At 40.3% G+C, this 19,825-nt stretch overlaps 4 protein-coding genes across 4 annotated transcripts; 2 read left to right on the forward strand and 2 right to left on the reverse strand.

Annotated features, from left to right (window-relative positions):
* The first annotated feature begins 11,063 nt into the window (after nt 1-11,063).
* On the forward strand, nt 11,064-12,141 carry B0H65DRAFT_460408 (uncharacterized protein). The gene is made up of 2 exons (XM_062826530.1): nt 11,064-11,387; nt 11,463-12,141. Exons 1-2 carry the CDS (start codon nt 11,319-11,321, stop codon nt 12,003-12,005), a joined length of 612 nt encoding a protein of 203 aa, XP_062682496.1. The 5' UTR covers nt 11,064-11,318; the 3' UTR covers nt 12,006-12,141.
* Nucleotides 12,142-12,171: 30 nt separating this feature from the next.
* B0H65DRAFT_570204 (uncharacterized protein) lies at nt 12,172-13,552 on the reverse strand (the record flags this gene model as incomplete). Its single annotated transcript, XM_062830439.1, has 2 exons — nt 12,172-13,203; nt 13,508-13,552. The coding sequence occupies 2 exons, from the start codon at nt 13,550-13,552 to the stop codon at nt 12,172-12,174; spliced, it is 1,077 nt and encodes a 358-aa protein (XP_062682497.1).
* Nucleotides 13,553-13,907: 355 nt separating this feature from the next.
* B0H65DRAFT_547246 (uncharacterized protein) lies at nt 13,908-15,338 on the forward strand (the record flags this gene model as incomplete). Its single annotated transcript, XM_062829500.1, has 3 exons — nt 13,908-14,090; nt 14,172-14,696; nt 14,730-15,338. The coding sequence occupies 3 exons, from the start codon at nt 13,908-13,910 to the stop codon at nt 15,336-15,338; spliced, it is 1,317 nt and encodes a 438-aa protein (XP_062682498.1).
* Nucleotides 15,339-15,400: 62 nt separating this feature from the next.
* On the reverse strand, nt 15,401-19,813 carry B0H65DRAFT_521422 (uncharacterized protein; the record flags this gene model as incomplete). Its single annotated transcript, XM_062828750.1, has 5 exons — nt 19,085-19,813; nt 18,042-19,026; nt 17,484-17,815; nt 16,604-17,029; nt 15,401-16,525 (listed from the first exon to the last, which is right to left on the reverse strand). The coding sequence occupies exons 1-5, from the start codon at nt 19,556-19,558 to the stop codon at nt 15,401-15,403; spliced, it is 3,342 nt and encodes a 1,113-aa protein (XP_062682499.1). The 5' UTR covers nt 19,559-19,813.
* Nucleotides 19,814-19,825: the final 12 nt, after the last annotated feature.

The raw sequence follows: 19,825 nt of genomic DNA on the forward strand, positions 1-19,825 counted from the left end.
AATCGAATCCCTCCCTCCTATCTTTAATAGGTAATTAAAAATATTAACGAATATTCGTACGACTAGGCGGTTTAGAAACACCCTCCATCTTATTTACCCTCCTAATTAGTTTTTAAATAAGTATATCCCTAAAGAGATCTTTAAATTAGCTATTAACTATATCCTTAAATATAGTATTAATCCGGTCGAACTAAACTCTCTATTCGACGAGGCTTTTAATTAAATGGAAAATTAAGACGACCTATTTAATAACGACGAAGACGAAAGTAAATCTATTTTAAATTAACCCGAGTCCGAATATTCCGGCTACGAGTCTAACGAATAGTAGTAGAAAAAATAAAGGTTCCGAAAATTCGTCTACCCCTAAGCCTACTATTACTATTAGTAGTAGTAGAAGCGCTTACTAAGGTAATAATTGTTACGAAGAAACTATTCGATTATTTAATGAAGGTAGATATTTCCTTTATAAAGAGAAGGGTTATATTAAGTATAATTATTCCGAAAAAGAATGTTTCGATTACGAATATTATAATCACGTTATAATTATTATTAATCGTTATTTAACTTACGAAGGCGAATAATAGTAAATAATTCCTATAGTTGTAATTGCGCCCGCCGTTAACAAATAGGGAAATTAATTACCTTAAATTAATTAAATTCCTTCCTAGGGGAAGTATCAGTTATAGAACTATTGAAAATAGATAAATATAGGAAAGAAAGATTTAATTTAATTCACTTTTTAGGAGGGGATCCTTTATTTATATAATATAGTTTAGTTAATAATAGAATATTTTAATGTATCTCTAATGCTTTAATCGATATAGGAGTAAACGGCCATTTATTTATCAATACTACGTTCGTAAATAAATTTAAGCGCCGTTTATTAGTAGAATTTACGAATAATTTCTTAGTTTGAGGAATTAGCAATTACTAAAGAAAACCGAATTAGGGTATTAAAGAAGTCGTTAAAGCCGCTTTAAAAATTTAGAACCGAATTACCCCGCCCGATTATTTTATTATAATTAATATAGCGTACGACCTTATTATTAACCGTAAGTAGCTTAACCTTTATAATATTTAGGTAGATTACGCGAACCGACGCCTATTCTTTCTTTTAGAATAAAAATTAAATTTAAATTAGTTAAAATATTTCGAAGTTTAAAACGTCTCTCTAAACGCAATTAACCCTATTTATTAGAAGGATATTAAACTCTATCATTCCTTAATAGCCCGAAAAGATAAACAACGCACTAACAGTAAAAATAATAGAAAATCGGTTCCCCAACTTACGAATAATTATACTTTCTCCGAACTTATACCCGCGGACTAACCCTTCCCCAACTATTATAAAAAAAAATTAACTTCGAGGCTCGCAATCAATATCGCCGAAAAGTCCGCTAATATTAAAAAGATATTAAGAAATAAATTTTAGAATTGGAAACTACTATTAAAGTGGAATAAAGCCCGAAAACAATTCCTATTACACTAACTAATTTTAAATATATTTACAATAAGAATATTAGACAATTCGGTTACGCTAAACTTCGTTATTTACTCTAGAACCCTATTAAGATTCTTAAGAAGTTTAACCCGTTAAATAGAATGGAACGTAATTTAGTTAACCTTATTTATATAACGGCTGGCACCACCAGTCGTTATGGATTCCATTCACGGGTGGCTTTCATTCACGGGTTTGGTTCAGATGGTTCAGGTTCTAGGCTTGGCCTAGCTCCCTCCCAGAGTTCAAGGTATAAAACCCAGTCCTTCCCATCTAGCCTTCCCTTTTGAGGTTTCCTTCTTTCCTCAACTTCTTATCTTTAGTCCAAATTAACCATTAGGGTAGTACAATCCTTATACCTGTACCCATCCCTAACTACGCATAACATTATAAGAAATTCCTTCCTTCGGGTCGTATAATACTCTTCTTCACCAATATCGACAATGATAACGATCTAAAGTCTTAAGAACGACCCAATTGGCCTACGCAGCTTTACCTATACTAGCCCCTAGCAAAGATCATTCGTACCGAAAGCAGCCTTATTTCTACTATATCTCCCTAATTTTATTATATAACGGAATAGGCGTATTTTAATAACGTTATTACAACGGCTCCGCATACTTAGCCAATTTAGCCAACGATTTCATTCATTCAATTCCAACACCTATAACTAAAAGCGCCTTTTTTAAAGTTAAATCCAATTATCTAAACGTCTATAAGCGGTAATAGAATCCTAAAAATTACAAAACGGGCTATTTTATATCTTACAACTAAATTTAAACCGGTATATAGATATTAAAATATTTACTAAATTCTTTAGCGGGCGCCTATAGCGGGCAAAATAACGTTCTTTACTATTTATTTATTATTATTAATAATATTATAATTTTAAACCACTTAATCAGTTCGCCTATATATTACAAGGTACCCTCCCTATTACTATTTACTTAGGGTGTAAAGCCTCAAAATATCTATTCACTTAGAGCTGGCAAATTACCTTTATTTATAACGAATAAAGCCACTACTCTAAAAACTATTCACTTAGTATTAATAGAGCTTCAACCCTTTATTTAATTCTTTAAACTTTAAACTAATTTGCTACTTTTATTAAAATATATTACCAACTTTATTCTCCGTCCGGTCTTTATAATAAAAAGTAACATATTTATCCGTTATTCAATTATAAGCGTAACGCTTTTTCGCTGCTATCTTTTCTTTTATTAATTTTCACTTCGTTATTCCCAAATTACCGGATCTTTAAATTTTAAATTAAACTGCATCCCAAAGATGTAAATCAATTTATTAGGCCATATTACCAAACTTATAGTAGTAAAGCCGTATTATTAATATATAATTTACTTATTTAGTATCTCTCTTTGATAACCTTCCTATTATTTCAAACCTTCTTTTAATTACCTTTTTATAATCATTCAAACTAATTTTAAATATAACTTTTCCTTACCTCTTTTTTTACTTCTTTCAACTCTTTTACTCTCTCTATTACTTTAGAAATTAATAATTTCTCTTTTTTTATTCGCTAATATAATATATCCAATATTAAAGTACTAGAAGTCTCCAATAAAATAAATTACATTACTCGCTATCTAAATTCAATATTAAATAGTATCTCAAATGTATAATAAAACCGTATAGTTATAAAGGTCTTTATCTTTTTATTTTCAACATCTTTGTTTTTTTTTAATATCTTTCTTTTTTATTTTAATATCGTTCTATCTCTCTCAATATTACTTTCTATAGCTAAGTAACGGCGGTTATAGTTCCCCCGGCTATTCAAAGTTCTTATTAAATTTTAATAATTAAGATCACTAAGTATTTTAGCTGTAGAAAGATAGATAGGTATATTAATTATCGGAGTTAAGTAGAGGATTAAGGAGGATAATATTATTATTAATATTATTCAATATAGGGGTTTAAAAGGTAGATTAGGTCTTTAGGAATTAAAATATACTTTTAACGGAGCCTTAATTCTAGGACCTAGGTCTTAGGAGCGAATTAAACTCAATAGAATATACTTTCCTATTATTATATATATTATTAGATATTAGACGCTTCCGGGATAGAAGCTTATTACGTAGGGGGGGAATATAACGGCTGGCACTACCAGTCGTTATGGATTCTATTTACGGGTGGTTTCCATTTACGGGTTTGGTTTAGATAGTTCAGGTTCTAGGCTTGGCCTAGCTCCCTCCCAGAGTTCAAGGTATAAAACCCAGTCCTTCCCATCTAGCCTTCCCTTTTGGGGTTTCTTTCTTTCCTTAATTTCTTATCTTTAGTCCAAGTTAGCATTTAGTGTAGTACAGTCCTTGCACCCGTACCCATCCCTGGCCACGCGTAACAATTTACTTTATAGTATTATTTTTAAAATTTAAATTATAATTTAAGCAGCCCTAATATTAAGTACGATTTCTAATTAAGAATAAATAGGGTTCCGATACTTAAAGCATTTACTAATTAAAGCGCAACGGTATGGATTAGTATAAGTATTACCCTACTTAAATATACGTCTTCGATAGCGAAATATTTATACGTTCAATTAAAAAAGAAAATTAGACTACCTACTCGACTAGTATTTTCGAAATCGACCGGTGTATTTAATAGAAACGTATAGAGGACGATCCCACTTAGGAAATACTACTTCGTAACGAAAAGGAACTCTATAACGAAGTTTTAAAGACAGTTCCTACGGAATATTACAATTACATCGACGTTTTTAATAAATACAATTCAAATACGTTGCCCGACTATCGATTATATAATTATAAAATCGAATTCGAGGAAGGGTATAGGCCGGAGAAACTAAGTTATAGCCTACTATATAACATATTACTAAACGAATTAAAAGCCGTTCGAAAATATATATTCGAAAACCTATTAAAGGGATCTATCGAAGTAAACTCTTTACTATAGGCCGTACCCGTCTTATTCGTTAAGAAAGTTAACGGTAGCCTCCGTTTCTACGTAGACTATTAAAAGTTTAATACAATTACCAAAGAGGACCGATATTTACTACTTTTAATAGAAGAGATATTAGTTAAGGTTATTAAGGTTTAATAGTTTACTAAAATCGATATTCATTAAGCTTTCTATTATATTTATATAAAATTAAAAAACGAAGAGTTAATTACCTTCCGTACGGGTATAGGAATATTTAAATATAAAGTATTACCATTCAGTCTAATTAATAGTTTCGCTAATTTTTAAAGCTTTATTAATTTAATCTTAGGTGAATATTTAGGGGATTTATATACGGCTTGTATTAAAAAGGCCTTTCGGAAATTAAAAGAGGCCGGGTTATAAATAGACCTTAAGAAATACGAATTCCATATTACGAAAATTAAATTCCTAGGCTTTATTATAGGTAAAAATAGTATTTTTATAGATTTAGAAAAAGTAGAAGTTATTAAGGAATAAATTATACCTACTAACTTTCAAAATATATAATTATTCCTAGGCTTCTATAATTTCTATTATAAATTTATTAACAATTATAGCCGTATAGCGCGCCTACTTATAAATTTAATACAGAAGGAGGAAGCTTTTATATAGATAAATAAATATTAGGAAGCTTTTGAAGAGTTTAATGCAAGGGCACAGTATGGAAGGGTCGAAGGCTAAGCTAAGATTCCATCTATGACAGAAGATTTCAGATGGGGAGAAGAAAAGAGGAGGAGAACTAGATACAAGCGTGCAAACCCAAATAAATACCCTGGTCGCACAAGCGATAGCGGGACTCACATGTGGGTCGCTGACTGCCAGCGCTGTCACATTTAAGAGATTATTAGTCGAAGCGTTTCTCCTCTGTTATTTTAATTATAATACCGATATAAGGGTTAAAATAGATGCTAACGATAGGGTATTAGCTGGGGTACTATTATAATTATAGAAAGATATGGGAGAATGGCACCCTATTACTTATTCTTCCAAAATAATATAAAACGCCGAATATGATTACTTAACTTACAATAAGGAACTTTTCGCCGTTATCCGAACTCTATAGATATAGCGTCTAGAATTAGTAGGTCTAAGGTAAAATAAACCCTTTACAATTATTATAGATTATTAAGCCTTAGAATATTTTAATACGAAGCGATTCCTCAATTTTCAGCAAATTGAGTAGGCCGAATTCCTATCCTAATACTATTTCGAAATTATATATAAACTTAAAATAAAGAACGTAACCGCTAATACGCTATTATATAAATTAAAGGATTTTCAAATTTAGAAAAATAAGAAGGATATATACTATATACTATAGATATTTAAGTCCGTAAAGGAAGGAGGAGTGGAGGTTTTAATTATTACTTTTATTTTAACCACGTAAGGAACCCTGGAGGAATCCGTACTATTTATAATATTAAATATAAAAGGAATAGAATTAAATTTAATTGAATTAAAAGCGTATGAATTAATAGATGTAATTATAAGGGCTAATTAGGAGAACGAATCTTTAACGGAATATTACGTTCGAACTTACAATTCGGATCCTAATTTCGTTATAATAATTGACGGCCTCCTAATTTACTAAAATTGCCTTATAGTCTCCGATACGGATTATTTTCGTACCTATATTATCGACGAAGTTTATTCGATACTAATTACCGCTTACCAGGGCAAAAATAAAATACAGAAAGTCTTAATACTCTATTACTAATAATTGAATATAGCGGAGAATATTAATCGCTTTATTAAGAATTATATAGTCTATAAGATAAGTAAAGTGCCTAGAGATAAGACCCCGGGCAAATTGTACCCGATCCCCCTTCCTGATAAAAAATAGATATTTATTATTATAAATATTAAAAAAATATTAAAGGATAAATATAATTTTATTGATGTATTCGTAATAATTAATCAATTATTAAAATTATTATAGGTTATACCCTGTACGGATAAGGTAATAGCTTAAAACGCCGTCCGGATATATTACGAAGGATTATACTGAATCTATAGTATATTAAAGGAAGTAATTTCGGATTATAATTTATAATTTACGTCAGTATTTACTAATAAAATATTAAAATTAATTAAAATTAAATAGATATTAGTTACTTCAAAGTATAGCTAGACTGCGGACTAAGTAAAGGTAATAAATGTTTATATCGATTAATATTTTCGACTATTTATTAATTACTATTAAAATAATTAATTTAAAACTATTTTAATTTTAGATGTAATATAAAATAGCCTTCTTGAAGATAGTATAAGTTTATTACCGTACAAAATTATATTTAAATATAAAATAAGAATATCTTTCGATTAGGAAGCTTGTATTTAGGATTTTAATTTATTATGGATTAAATAATTAATTAAGGAGCAAATTTACGAATATACCCGGCGTATATAGTGGTATATCGAATACGCTAAGGACCTAATATTCAAGGTATAAGAATAATAAGCGGCGTAAATTAATAAGAAACTGAGGGACTTAAATTTCGAATTAGGAAATAAAGTAATTATCATTAAACGGTTATAATTTACGACGATATAACCTAGTAATAAGTTTGATTTCCCCAATACCTGCAATTATTATAAAATTATCGAGAAATTAGGGTATTTTTACCGTTTAAAATTATTAAAGAGTTGGAAGGGTACTAATATATTTTCTATTAACTAGTTACGGAAGTACGATAATAACCCGCTCCCCGGATAGGTATTTAAATACCCCGGCCCGGTTAATACGGACGAGGACGAAGATTCTGAATAGGAAGTTAATAAAATTACGGTGTTTAAAGTTGCTAATAGGAAATTCTTTTACTAGGTAAATTAGTAAAATTAGGACCCTAACCCGGAGTAGTATCCTACTTCGGATTTTAAATATATATTAAAGGCTCTTTAAGATTTTTACGAAGCTAACCTAGAAGCTCCGAGCCCGCCTAAGCGGTTAATATATTGGTTGAACGAGGATTGGAAGGAATATAACGATAATGAATTGTTTAAGTTAAAAGGACTACGGCGTTTACAGAGGATTATAAACAAATGAGGGATTATTACGAATATTAATAAGGTTTATTTAATAAGACTCGCGGACGAATTTTTTATATAGGGGGGGTAATATAATAGCGCTAGCGGATTAGGTTTGGGTGCCGTATACGAAGTAGCTATTAGAATAAGGTATATAGAGGTTTCTAGGTATAATATATATTAGGGGATATATTTTATTTAATTAGTTATATTAAGACTGAATGTAGGGTAGATCCTAGCACGTGCAGTAATTGTCCTATAGGTAAAGGGGATGCGAGTAAAGGGATTAGCTATTAGCGACCCGCATGTGGGTCCCGCTGTCGCTTGTATAACTAGGGTATTTATTCGGGTATGTACGTATATATTTAATTGTTATGGGGCTAGCGCCCGGTTAATATACTTAGTTGTTACTAAGCGTACTAAGCCGAGCTAAGGGTTATTATATAGCGCTAAGGCTAATACGAGCCCTCTAATTCGCCAAACCCATATATTTACTTAGCCCGTACAGTCTTAGCTCTAATTATACAAAACCTTCTTTCGACTACTCCTTTCTAGAGTAGTCCTTTTCCTCTCTATTAAATATAGTATTTTAACCTTACATGATTGTTCGTTATATAATGCTCTCGTAGACTCGTTATATTATATTTAACCCTCTTTTTAAATACTACTATTATTAAACGTTTATAAGTACTACTAAAGAATTTCCCTACCGTTGCTTTCGTCCTTTAGCGATAACCTCCCTATTTATAATATTTTAATAATAACAATTATTTTAAATCGCTTAGTCTACGAATTCCTAAGGACGCTAGCGATAATTTACTTCTTTAATTAAGTAGCTAATTTTCGAGATTCCGCCCTTAAAACTATTCCTTTCGATTCGCTATTATATAAACTAGTCCTCCCGTATTTCGAAAAAGTTTTAGGAAATAAAGAAGAGTTCAAAACCTAAATTTTAAGTATGCAGGTTAAATTTTATATAAATAGCCCCGCTATTAGCGATTTAGAAGCGTAATTCTATTATTTATTCGCTTAATTATCGCTCGCTATTAAAAACCCCTCGTTACATTTGCCGTTATACTTCGGTTTCCCTATAAATTTATCGATAAGTTTAGATTTATATACGGGGACCTCAATTTTATTAAGCGCGTTAGTTAGGAACTATACCAGCTTAAATAGAGGTCTAAGGAATCAATAGCGGCCTTTATTACTCGCTTTAAGGAGGTATTATACTATGCCTAAACCGATTCGTAGCTAGACATTATTAAAATTAATTAAATTACTACTGTTTTAAATTCTAATTAGAAATAACGCTTCTCCGACCGAACCGACGTACTTAAGCAATATTCATTACTATTTACGTATCTACGAAAACTTAATAACGATTCCTTTCTTTTAGCCTCCTCCTCTTTATCGAAGTAAGCCCCAATTAATAATAATACTAGTAATCCTATAAATACCTCTATTAATAATATTTTAATAACCCCGTCGGAGATATCGCCGTCCCAAAAGTAAAAAAATAAATAAAAGAAGGAAGGTAAGTATACGAATTATAGGAATAGTTTTTACTAATTCAAATAATATAAATAAAAGATAAGGATAAATAACGTTCGAATATGATTTAGTAAGGGTTTAGGTAGTTATAATAGCGATAACTATAAAGAAGAGGAATATTCGGATTAAATAAAATTTCATTAATAGCGACCTTAATAATATTAGGGGTAGAAGAGCGCTACTATATTTAAAAGGGAGGACTTCTAATTAGTTTACTAAAGTATACTATTTATTAATTGAATAGATAAATTATACAATAATACCCTTGGCCGCCTAGCTATATTAATACTTATTTATAATATAACTAAGAGAGGGAATAGGTATTATATTTCGTAGGTATAAGAATTATTAAGGCTATTCCCTAGCGAAGCAATGAAAGGGTAGCTGACTATTAATAAGAGAAATAGAATGATACAGAATATTAAGTAATAACTTGGATTTTAATTATCTTTATTATAAATTACTAATATAATACAGTAAAAGAGGGCCCCGGAATTGGGTAAAGTTTACAAATATCCCTTAATTTAATTTTAATATTAGGTTATAATATAGTTCTATAAGGGTAGGCGATAAGTATATCGTTACCGATTCGGGTAGGAAGTAGGTAGTTATATAGCGTTTATTTGGGGGCTTAAATAAAGAAATTTTATCTTTTCTAGTATTATTAATTTTCCTTATTTAGATAGGTATTTAATTAGGTGTAATTATACTAGAGTTTAGTCTTTTCTCGTATATTTAACTACGTTAATTTCTATACGTAGGACCGAATTCTCTAAGGGGGAACAGGGGGGTAACATTATAGGGCTAGCGCCCGGTTAATATACTTAATTATTACTAAAGGTATTAAACCGAACTAGGGGTTATTATATAGCGTTAAAACTAATGCGAGCCCTCTGGTTCGCAAAACCTATATATTTGCCTGGCCCGTACGGTCTTGGCTCTAGTTATACAAAACCTCTTTCGACTACTCCCTTCTAGAGCAATCCTTTTCCTCTCTATTAAATATAGCATTTCAACCTTACACGACTGCTCGCTGTGCAATACTCTCGCAGACCCGTTACATTAATTCTCTTCCTCTTTTCTCCTCCTTACTTAAAATCTTCTATCATAGACGGAATCTTAGCTTTGCCTTCGACTCTCCCATACTGTGCCCTTGCAATATATAGAAGGGAAGTATATAGAGGGGAAGTATATAGAGGGCATTGCATACCTATAATAATATTATTTAAAATAATTTAAATGGTACTATTATAAAAGCATTTATAAATATGGTTAAAATAACTATAATACAATTAATTCCAACCCTAATTCCCTCTCTAACCCTGCAATCGATTCTAATTCCCTCGCCCTTACCCTTCTACCCCCTAATTCCCTCTCAATAACTAGTACCTTCCCTATCTCCTTATCCCCAAATTTAATAACTATTAAATAATTAAATATAGCCGCCTTATAGCTATTTACTAACTTTTAACGGCTCTAACCAACTTAATTATAAAGTGCTAATTCTTATTAAATAGTTAATACCTTAATATTAAAATATTCCTCCCCCTTTTAACTAATAGTAGGGAGGCTTATAAGGATAGGTTATACTGCCGCTTCTAATACCTTTAGTATATTTATAAAGATATATAGGGGCTCCCTAATACCTTCCCTAATATTCTAGGTAATATTTATACGGCGGGTATTAAAATTAGGGTAGGCACGTACACTTTAACAGCGGGCATTAATTTCGAAGTGAGCAGCAAATATAGTAAGTCTAGCGAATGTAGCATGTGCAGCTACAGAACCAGCAATTATACTAGCAAGAATTATATTAACCCCCTTAGTAATAAATAATTGATTGGATTGACGACTGTAAATAACTTTACGTAAAGATTAACGACGAAATGAGGACGTAAATATAATGCGCGGGTATTGAAATGGCGGTGTACGATGTGCTGGCGCTTCTGGCGGCTGGGCTGGGCGGCTGGGCTTACTCAGTATAAAAAAGTGGGTTGCACTCTACGAGGACCAAATCTGCACTCTATGACTACCGTTTTCGATCGTTTGATATCCGAATAGTGATTCCGGCCACCCAATCTGGTCTAACAAGGGCCGGATAACCCAGCCGTGCGTGGAACTAGACTGATTGCGGTTAGATCTGTCACACCTTAAAGAGACGTCGTGCTTACTGTGGAGTGCTTGCTCCGACCGATTCTCACTCGGGTTCTCGAAGATATCTCAAACCAAACAATCACAAACTGGAGTCCTGGTCCCATCTACGGCTTATACCTTTCCCTTCCTTCACATGAGCCCATCCACCATGGGCTGCGCAGTCTGCAACAACCTTCAACCGGATGAGGAGACCCCTTACCGAGTGAGTGGCTTTCGCATGGTCATCTCCCCGTTCCTCAATCATCAGTCACTGACTGACCTCCATGTCAAACCGTAGTACACATCCCCAGAAGCTCTCAGATCTTCATCCAAGAATGGCTGTCCTCACTGCTCCTTCATCCTTGACGCCTCCGTCCACCTGAGCCTCTCCAGTCCATCCAACTCCCATGGAGAACGCCCCATCTTCATCTCCCTCCAACCTTCCACGGACTCAACCATAATGTGGACTACCGTGAACGGAGAAACCAAGTACATCCAAATCTGCACCCCTCTTGGCCACCCACCCGCATGGCCAGGCATCCCTCGAGGCCTGGAGCTCTCTCCTTCGCCAAACTCAGACGAAGCATTCGAGTTCATCAAATCCCAGCTCCAGGAATGCGATGCCAACCACCCCCAGTGCAAGATCCCCAACCCCAAGCCACCAACCCGCCTAATAGACGTCAACCCCTCCGCCTGCTCCCCCGAATCTGTCCGCTTCGTGGAAACTTCTTCCCTCCCCCTAATTACCGAAGGCGAAATCCCCTACATAGCCCTCGGCTACTGCTGGGGCACTAGTAAGACCGTTACTACCGTGACGGCCAATTACCAAACCTATAAATAAGAAGGCTTTCTCGTCTCCTCCCTTCCTCAAACCCTCTAAGACGCCATCGCCGTTACCCGCCGCCTTGATCAGCGATTTTTTAATACGTTTCCCCAATTAACCGTAATATAAATACCGAAAAATAAATATAGCTTCGATAATATATTAGTTATAATTAACTGTTTATTTAAATTGACACGGCAATCCCAAAGCGCATTGGTAGGATAGTGAAGGTCCATAACCAAGCGTCCAGACAAGCCAAAGCACCAAAGGTTATAGATCTCTCGAGGACGAAGGGTAGAATCAAGAAGTTCTTCAACCGCTCGAACTTGATTGCGCTGGACTCGTAGGGGATGTCGCTAGTGTACGAGTGGTGGATGTATAGGGGACTCGGTCGCGATCCAGCCAGCTCGAGTTGTAAGAGTGTAGGTACTGACATGGGCGGTAAAGGGATAGACTGCGGTATGGGGGATGGGGGCGCCGGGGGCGCCGGGTCAGGCTCGGGCTGGCGTGGTGGAGGGCCGGCCCTGGGTTCGGCGCCAGGGTCAAAGTTGCTTGTTCCATCGAGATCGAGAGGCGGCGGTCGAGGATTCGGCTGGTACGAGTTGCGACGGATCGAGGCTTGCTGAGCTGGATGAGCTTGTTGGGCGGCTGTGGCCGTCAGACGCCTGCTCACCGGTGGAGTAGACACCGTTCGCGGGGCGATTGTAGGTCTTTGCGGGTGAGTTCTCGTGCTTGTTGTATTTGGACCATTCCCATTTGCGATTCCCAGTTGAGACTGGAGTCTGGAGCTTACTTCGGCGAGAGCTGGTGAGAATGTAGGCTCAGCGGGCTGGCGGTCGGGAGCTGTCGCAATGGGCAGAGACTCGGGAGCGTTCGTCAGTTCTTGGATCTTGGACGCGGACAGACGGCGAACTCCATCATGAGCAGCTGTCTTTGTCCCTGATCGGCTTCGGGTCTTGGAGTGGTTGGGACTGAGAGGTTGCGCCGGAGCTGCTGTTGGTTGACTCTCGGGCTCGGGTGTCAAGAGATGGACGAAAGGCACGAAGGGCTCGGTGGGAGTAGCAGAGGGCAATGTCTCGTTGACGGGGGTAAGGCGGTCGTTCGAGGGTTCTGGACCCGTGGTGCCGTTCGTAGCTTTCGCTTCAGAGCCAATGCAGGAGGGGTCAACCGAATTCCGACGACTGGTGATGGTGGCATCCGCAACAGCTTGGCAGTCCTTTAAAGTATTTAAAGGTATAAAGTAGTTTTCTAAAGTGGATATTGTATAAGTTTTTTATAAAATCCGCGGCTATTACCCCGGCTATTTTAACGGCGGCCCCGGCTTAGCAGGGAAATAGCGAATCTCAAATCTTATAAAAGGCAAACTTTACTCACTGGAATCCCCGAATTCACATACGTATCTCGACGTCTCGTCTTTTATCTTTAGCTTCAACCCAACCATTTCCTCAGGGCAAATCAAACCAAGGAGATGAGAGGAGGAGTAAAAGAACCCGAGGAACCGATCCAACATCCCGTCCTACAAGGCCAAGAAAAGCCAAAGCCCAGTTGTCGGCCAATAGAGCCATAGTAATACGATAACAAAAGCGAAAGAGCCTAAGGACACTAATAAAGGAAAGGAGAAGGAGATTTATCCGCATAGGGAAGGATACGAGCCCGCGCGGGGCTGATAACTTGCAGCGCTTCAGCCAACGAAGGTAAAGAAGCCGTCATCAATAAGTTGTTACCATATCGACCAACAGGCCCGTGACAGTGATAGGTAGTACGTTCGTTGAGATGCTCGAGCACGTGGTGACGGTGCGGAAGAGGACGCTGGCGGAAAATTGCCCTTACCGGTATATTGCCCTATCGAAAAACTTGTGGATCGACGCCCTCTGCATTATTTAAGATGACCTCTCGGATTGGGAAGTCGAATCAGCGTAGATGGCTACCGTCTACCGCAATGCCTACTTGACGATAGTAGCGGGCATAGCCGCCTCTTCTGATGAGGGGTTTTTGATGGGGAGGAGGCATGCAGCTGGCGAGGAAAACCAAGTTTACCGAGCCACCTGGCCTTTTCCGTCTTCCGAGCCTGAGCTCGAGCATCCCAAAACCAGCAGTTTAACCGTGCTAGCAGCCCGGATCCTCCCCTACTTCGCCCACGCCCCTCCCCTTCTCAACCCCTCCCAGTCCCAGTCCTAGTCCTAGTCCCAAACCGTTACTGTACTCCCCCTCGACACCCGCGGCTGGACCCTCCAAGAACGCGCCCTCTCCACCCGCCTGCTCCGCTTCGGCCTTCACGAACTCACCTGGTCCTGCCTCTCCATTCCCTGGGCTTGCGAGTGCGGACACAGAGAGTACCCTTCGCCCTCCGTCTTTTCCCTGCGCTCTCTCGCCACTATTGAGAAGGAGCCGGGAAAAGACCCGTATAGAGACAAGGAAACGCAGATTATGCATTTGTGGCAGAATTGGGATAGTATTGTCACGGAGTATAATAGTAGACAGTTGACGCAGTACCTGGATAAGCTCCCGGCGGTGTCAGGTATGGCGAAGGTCTTTGAGAGTTTGACGGGGAGTAGGTACGTGGCTGGGTTGTGGGTGGATAACTTTGTGAGGAATCTGTGTTGGTACTTGCCCCCGGAGAAGAGGGAGGAGGAGGGGGAGAATGAAAAGGGGGTGGCGGTGGGACAGTACGTGGCGCCGAGTTGGAGCTGGGCGAGTTTGGGGAGGAGGGTCAGTGTCAAGATGCATAATGAGATGGTGTAGCACTCGTACGGCACCGTCATGCTCTTTGCCGGCGGCGTTGGCATCACACAGGCGGTGCCTCCGGATGCGAGGAGGTTCGTGCCTAGGGCAGAGGTGGTGGAGGTGGAGGCTGTGACGGTGGGGAAGAATCCATTGGGGAGGGTGAGGGATGGATGGGTTAAGTTGAGGGGAGTGCTGAGGAAGGGGGTGTTGGTGGTGAAAGGGGAGAGGCCGGAGGTGCCGGTTGAGACGAGGTATTCGGTCGAGTTTAAGGGCTTGGAGACTGTTGAGGTTAGGGTTTGCCCTGATACGTTGTTGGAGAGGTTTGAGGTGATTGGTGCAGATGGAAGCAAAGAGCAATCGGTGAGGCGGGCGCGGGAGGAGACGAAGGGGGATGAGAAGGTGTCGGGGAGCGAGGTGTACCTTCTCCTGCTGGGCAACTTTATGACGATCAACCTGCGGAAGGTACAGTCGATATCGCTGGACTTCCTGGTGCTTGGTCTCTCTCCGAGGAAAGGAAAGTCAGGGGTGTATAAGAGAATAGGTTATGGGTATACCGAGCCGATTTTCGCGGGCCAGATTGAGGATTATGTTGATCTGGCGGATCAAGCGTTGGTCACCATTGTGTAACAGATGCAGAGTATTGGCTAATTCTGTGTTCGCCTTCTGGTTCTTTGCTTCCCCGTCACTCACTAGAGGTAGTGATACTTGCACCATATCTCGGTTTCCCTTGTCCACATCTCATCTTGTCCTGATACGGCTCGCCTTAGCTTTTCCATCAACTCGTCCAGAAGTTCTGTCCTATAGACTGGTACAAAGGCCGCCTCATCAAATTTCTTCTCCCAATAGTTCCCATCCTCGCCAGGTACAAGATTAATGTTCTCCCTCGCGTATGTTAGTTTCTTGCTGAAATGTTGCTCGATCACTTCCTTGTAATCGAGGTCTCCGAATCCCATTGTTTCCAACTTCAGACGAGACCTCATATCAGCTATCACACGACGCTCCTCATTCCAGTCACTATACCGATCAATGTCAAAGGCACCTTCATCGTAAGCCTTGTCGACATCCTCTTTAGTAATGCCGTAGATATCGGTCAGTATAGGATCTGTGAGACTCCACCAGTGGCGCCAATGAGCCAGCAAACGAGTCGTATGGGCATCCAGATTGTGACTACCCCATGAAGGCGGCCTTTTTCCAAGACCTTCATATTCATAGCAGCCACAATCGAACTCCGTCGAGTATTCCTCATCTTCATGTTGCTGTTTGAGAAACATGAGAAGGGACCCGCGATACGCGAGCATCAACAGGTCTAACTGTGAAGCTAGCTCCTCGTCATCCTCTCTGATTTCTTCGATGTCCTCTGGTTCCGGAGGGCCGTCTCCATTATGCAGCGTTTGACAGCATGTGTGAACGAGGCCAAGCCTGTCAAACAGCTCCAGCCGCACTGCTTGTTCGAAGCACAGCAGCTTTTCGTCACGGGTAAGAAAACACGACTCGAGCCAGGAAACTAACGCATTACCGTTGTGCTCATGCCGGTTGCACTTTTGGGAGTAGGCATCACAGGATACGTGGAGGTGTTGTGGTGAACATCCGTCCGAGGCAAGACAATAGCAGACACAGCTGTCTGTGGACATGGGAGGACACAGACCGGAAACGTACTGGACTAACAGACGCATCAAAGACCAGTGTGAGTAGGGCTGAGTACCGCATCCTGTTGCGAGCCGCTCCAACAGACTGCGGCTGCTCCGGATGTGAAATCCGGGGAAGTCTTGTTCGTTGTCATAGATCGCAAGCGGGAAGTTGGGACTGGCACCCTTCTGCAGAAGCCACAGGCATATCGGTAGCCCGGCGAGTCCACAGAAGTTAAATGTGGCTCTCTGTAGAGGCGTCTGCACCAGTTGCTCTCGGATGTTCGATGATTCGGGCAGGTCAACAACGGTAAATCCGTTGTCGAACAGTTGCTGTGCCACTGCAACAAGAAGGAAGCTGTCATAGACCATGGCACAAGTAGGAACTGGAATATTGTTCCCGAACTTCCAGTAGTGAGGTATTCCATGTTGTTCCTTGGAAAGGGTGCCCAAGACGCAATAGATCGACCCATCCCATCCAGGATGCAAGGCTAGGGGGACTTGAATCTCTTTCTTCCTCAAAAGATCGTATACTTCTCGCGCATGAGCATCCAACGGTGTGACTTCGGTACTGGAAAGTCCCAGTCTCTTTTGGTCGAAGAGCGATAAGTGTTGACGACCAAGGGTGGCAAGCTCTGTGCGTTTGCGAACATGCGACTTGACAACGGTTTGGGCCCAGTCCATTGCATCAGCCTTGACCAAGTCCATCATGAGCCAAATGAAAGGGAAAGTATTCATAGGCATGAAGAACAAGTCGAGAATTTGGCGGCAAGAGTCGTCGTCAGATATCAGGAATGCCAGCCAAAAGGTGCATGACGCGTCCCAGGTCCATAAGGCGGAAAGAGCCTGCAATCCTTCCCTCCAACCCACAGCCAAGTCTAGAATGCTTATTCCGGTAAAACCAAATGCTTGTGCTCTCCAGTTGAGCGTGGATGACGTCAGGAATCGTTCCAAGTTACGGAGGTCTCGATCTAGTACGATCCTTGCGAGTTCCCCCTCAAAAATGGCTTATGATAAATGTCAGCAGCGGTACACTAGGTCAAGACGGGCCCTTCAGTCAAAGGAGGCTAAATATTCAAGTATATCGTTGCTTACATGTAGATAAGTCTGGTTTCCTCCTAAGTAACGTCAATAACGCGCGATGGACGGAGGCATACATCTCTACCTCGCCCCGCCGTCCGTTCCAATCAAAGCCCGCGGAATCTTTTTCCATGTCATAGAACCTCACATTGGTAGGAAGTCCTCCTACCATGCTGCGGTCGAAATCCAAGGACATAATGGTAAGCAGGGAATTGACAAGGAGATATGGCTGCTCTTTTGAATCGAGCATTTGTGCGAATAGAGGCAAACTCAATCGAACAGCGTCTATTGCGCTATTTAGTGGAGATGCTGCCGTCGTAAGCATGGAGCTGTGGAGATGGGACATGGCAAGGTAAGTACACGTATATTTGTTCAAATTCGAATCACAATGGATACAGGCTTACATACTTGGCGCTGTCAGTTATGATCGGTTCATTCACAAACAATTTTGAATATGCGTTCAAGCGGCGTGGTCCAGATTCATCGGCAACAGAGTGTGCGTCGATGCCATTGACTGAGACGAGCTTGAGCAGGTCTGTGATTTCGTCTACGACGTGGTTATACACTGGTATCAGCTGTAGAATCAAAAGCATCAACTCCTGTGGGTTTATTAGTTACGAGCGACGTAATGCCGTAATAAATGCCCGAACAAGTAGGAAAAAATGGCAGTGTGTGTTGAAGAAAGGCAGCTTACATGAAGGACCATCACACAGCACCCTATGAATGTATGGGAGCTCTTGACGGATACGATCAATGTCCCACACAACCCCGCCATTGTTGTTGTGCCGGTTGCTTTCGGGCTGAGACCGGTTGAGGTGGAAGAGAGGATAAAATCGTTGATTAACGTAGTACATGGACAAGAAATCGAGCTCTGCGCACCGCTCGCCGAAGTTATCAAAGAGCATGAATATCGCCGAACTGGCCCTTTGCACGGTAGGAAACACTTTTAGCGGAAACCGGAGCTCTAAACCGCCCCCGCCGATGGTCGCAGAGAAAGCGAACTGCACTGTTTTGTTTACCAGAGGGAGGAGTTGCATGCATAGCTGATACTTCCAGGTTTGTTTCACTGCCTGTCCTCCACTGTAGGGGCAAGAGGTGTGATGTCGCTTCTGGTTCTGATAGCCATAACCAAAAGAAAATGGACCACGTCTGAATGCCCTCCCGGTCTTGTAAGTGTTAATATTGCAGCCACAGATGGGTGGCCCAGAGGCGGGTGCAAAGTTGCTGTTTCTCCTCGGGTCGTTAGGATGCTGAAGCTGATTCATCACAAGCATGCTAGCTACTTGCGCTCTATCTTCGTGGGAAAGGCGTGACAAGATAGGGAGAAGCGTATTGGCCGAGCTGGCATACGGGGCTTGGCCAGTCATCAGTAGCATCAGTTCGCTCCGTAATTCGTTCCTGGCCGTGGCCGGCTCCAGTCGCACCTCCAACTCGACTCGAGTTGTTGCTGGGCTGGCTCGTGTTTGCTGAGCTCCGATGAGCGTAGAACCATGTACGTTCACATCGATATCGATATCGGCCTTTCTGCTGTTCATTGCATAGACCTTGTCCTTTATCTCAGCCAGCACGCTTGTGTTCTCGTCGACTCTCGTTCCGATGGCCACAGTGGTCTCCCTAAAGACTGTCAATTGATATCGCGTTGGAGAGAACATGAAAGCTCGATTTGACTCGCAAATTCCTGGTGGAGAGAGCGAGCTGCACACCAGAGAGTCCGCGGTGGATTTGCTCATTGTACCGCTGGATGGTTCCGAATCTGTCGTTGAACTCTCCTTCCTTCTTCACTGTGATGACGTCTCGCCAGAGCCATTTTATTCCCCTCAAATCCTGGCTAGGAGGTCCAACAAGGGCTTCGATTTGCAGTTCCAATTCTTCGGCTACTTTGTATGCTTGATCGATGTCGTCCCGAAAGGATTGCAGCTGAAGTTGGGGCGACAGGCTCATAAGAATTGGGTGGGTTAGGTGATCTCGCAGTTGTACCATATTTCGTCTAGAAGTCTGAACAATTCCGAGGAGTTCCGTGAGTTTGGCAGGCGTGTCTTTCAGGCTCTTCAGCAGCCCAGCGCCCTTGATTGCGCCTTTTGCTGCCAGTTCAGCGAACTGGCATGCAGCGGCCACAATTCCGATAATCGACACCGGGTCCATGGTGAGGCGGGAAGCGACAAGTTGATGTAGAACGGTGGTCGAGTGTTATTGAGAAAGAAGAGAACAGATTGAGGAGTGTGAATCTCGAGAGTCATCAGGGGTTGGAAGGGAAGAACGCTTATAGCTGTCAAGACTGGAGAGACTGGACTGGTAAGCAAGGATTGCATGTGGTGTGGTGGGGATGTTCAATAATTGGGCGATGCCTTCCATTGACCACGCTCCCTCCCGTTATTCGTCAAGGCTCGAAGTGCCTCCTGGTCTGCCCTG

The sequence above is a fragment of the Neurospora tetraspora genome, assembly GCF_033439725.1.
Source record: "Neurospora tetraspora strain CBS 560.94 chromosome Unknown B0H65scaffold_3, whole genome shotgun sequence".
Classification (NCBI taxonomy): domain Eukaryota; kingdom Fungi; phylum Ascomycota; class Sordariomycetes; order Sordariales; family Sordariaceae; genus Neurospora; species Neurospora tetraspora.

What these genes read in the sequence shown, in the direction of transcription:
- B0H65DRAFT_460408 (XM_062826530.1), top strand. Translation starts at nt 11,319, where the DNA reads ATGAGCCCATCCACCATGGGCTGCGCAGTCTGCAACAACCTTCAACCG. An exon ending in ATGAGGAGACCCCTTACCGA is followed by an intron (nt 11,388 to 11,462) that starts GTGAGTGGCTTT and finishes GTCAAACCGTAG; the next exon opens with TACACATCCCCAGAAGCTCT.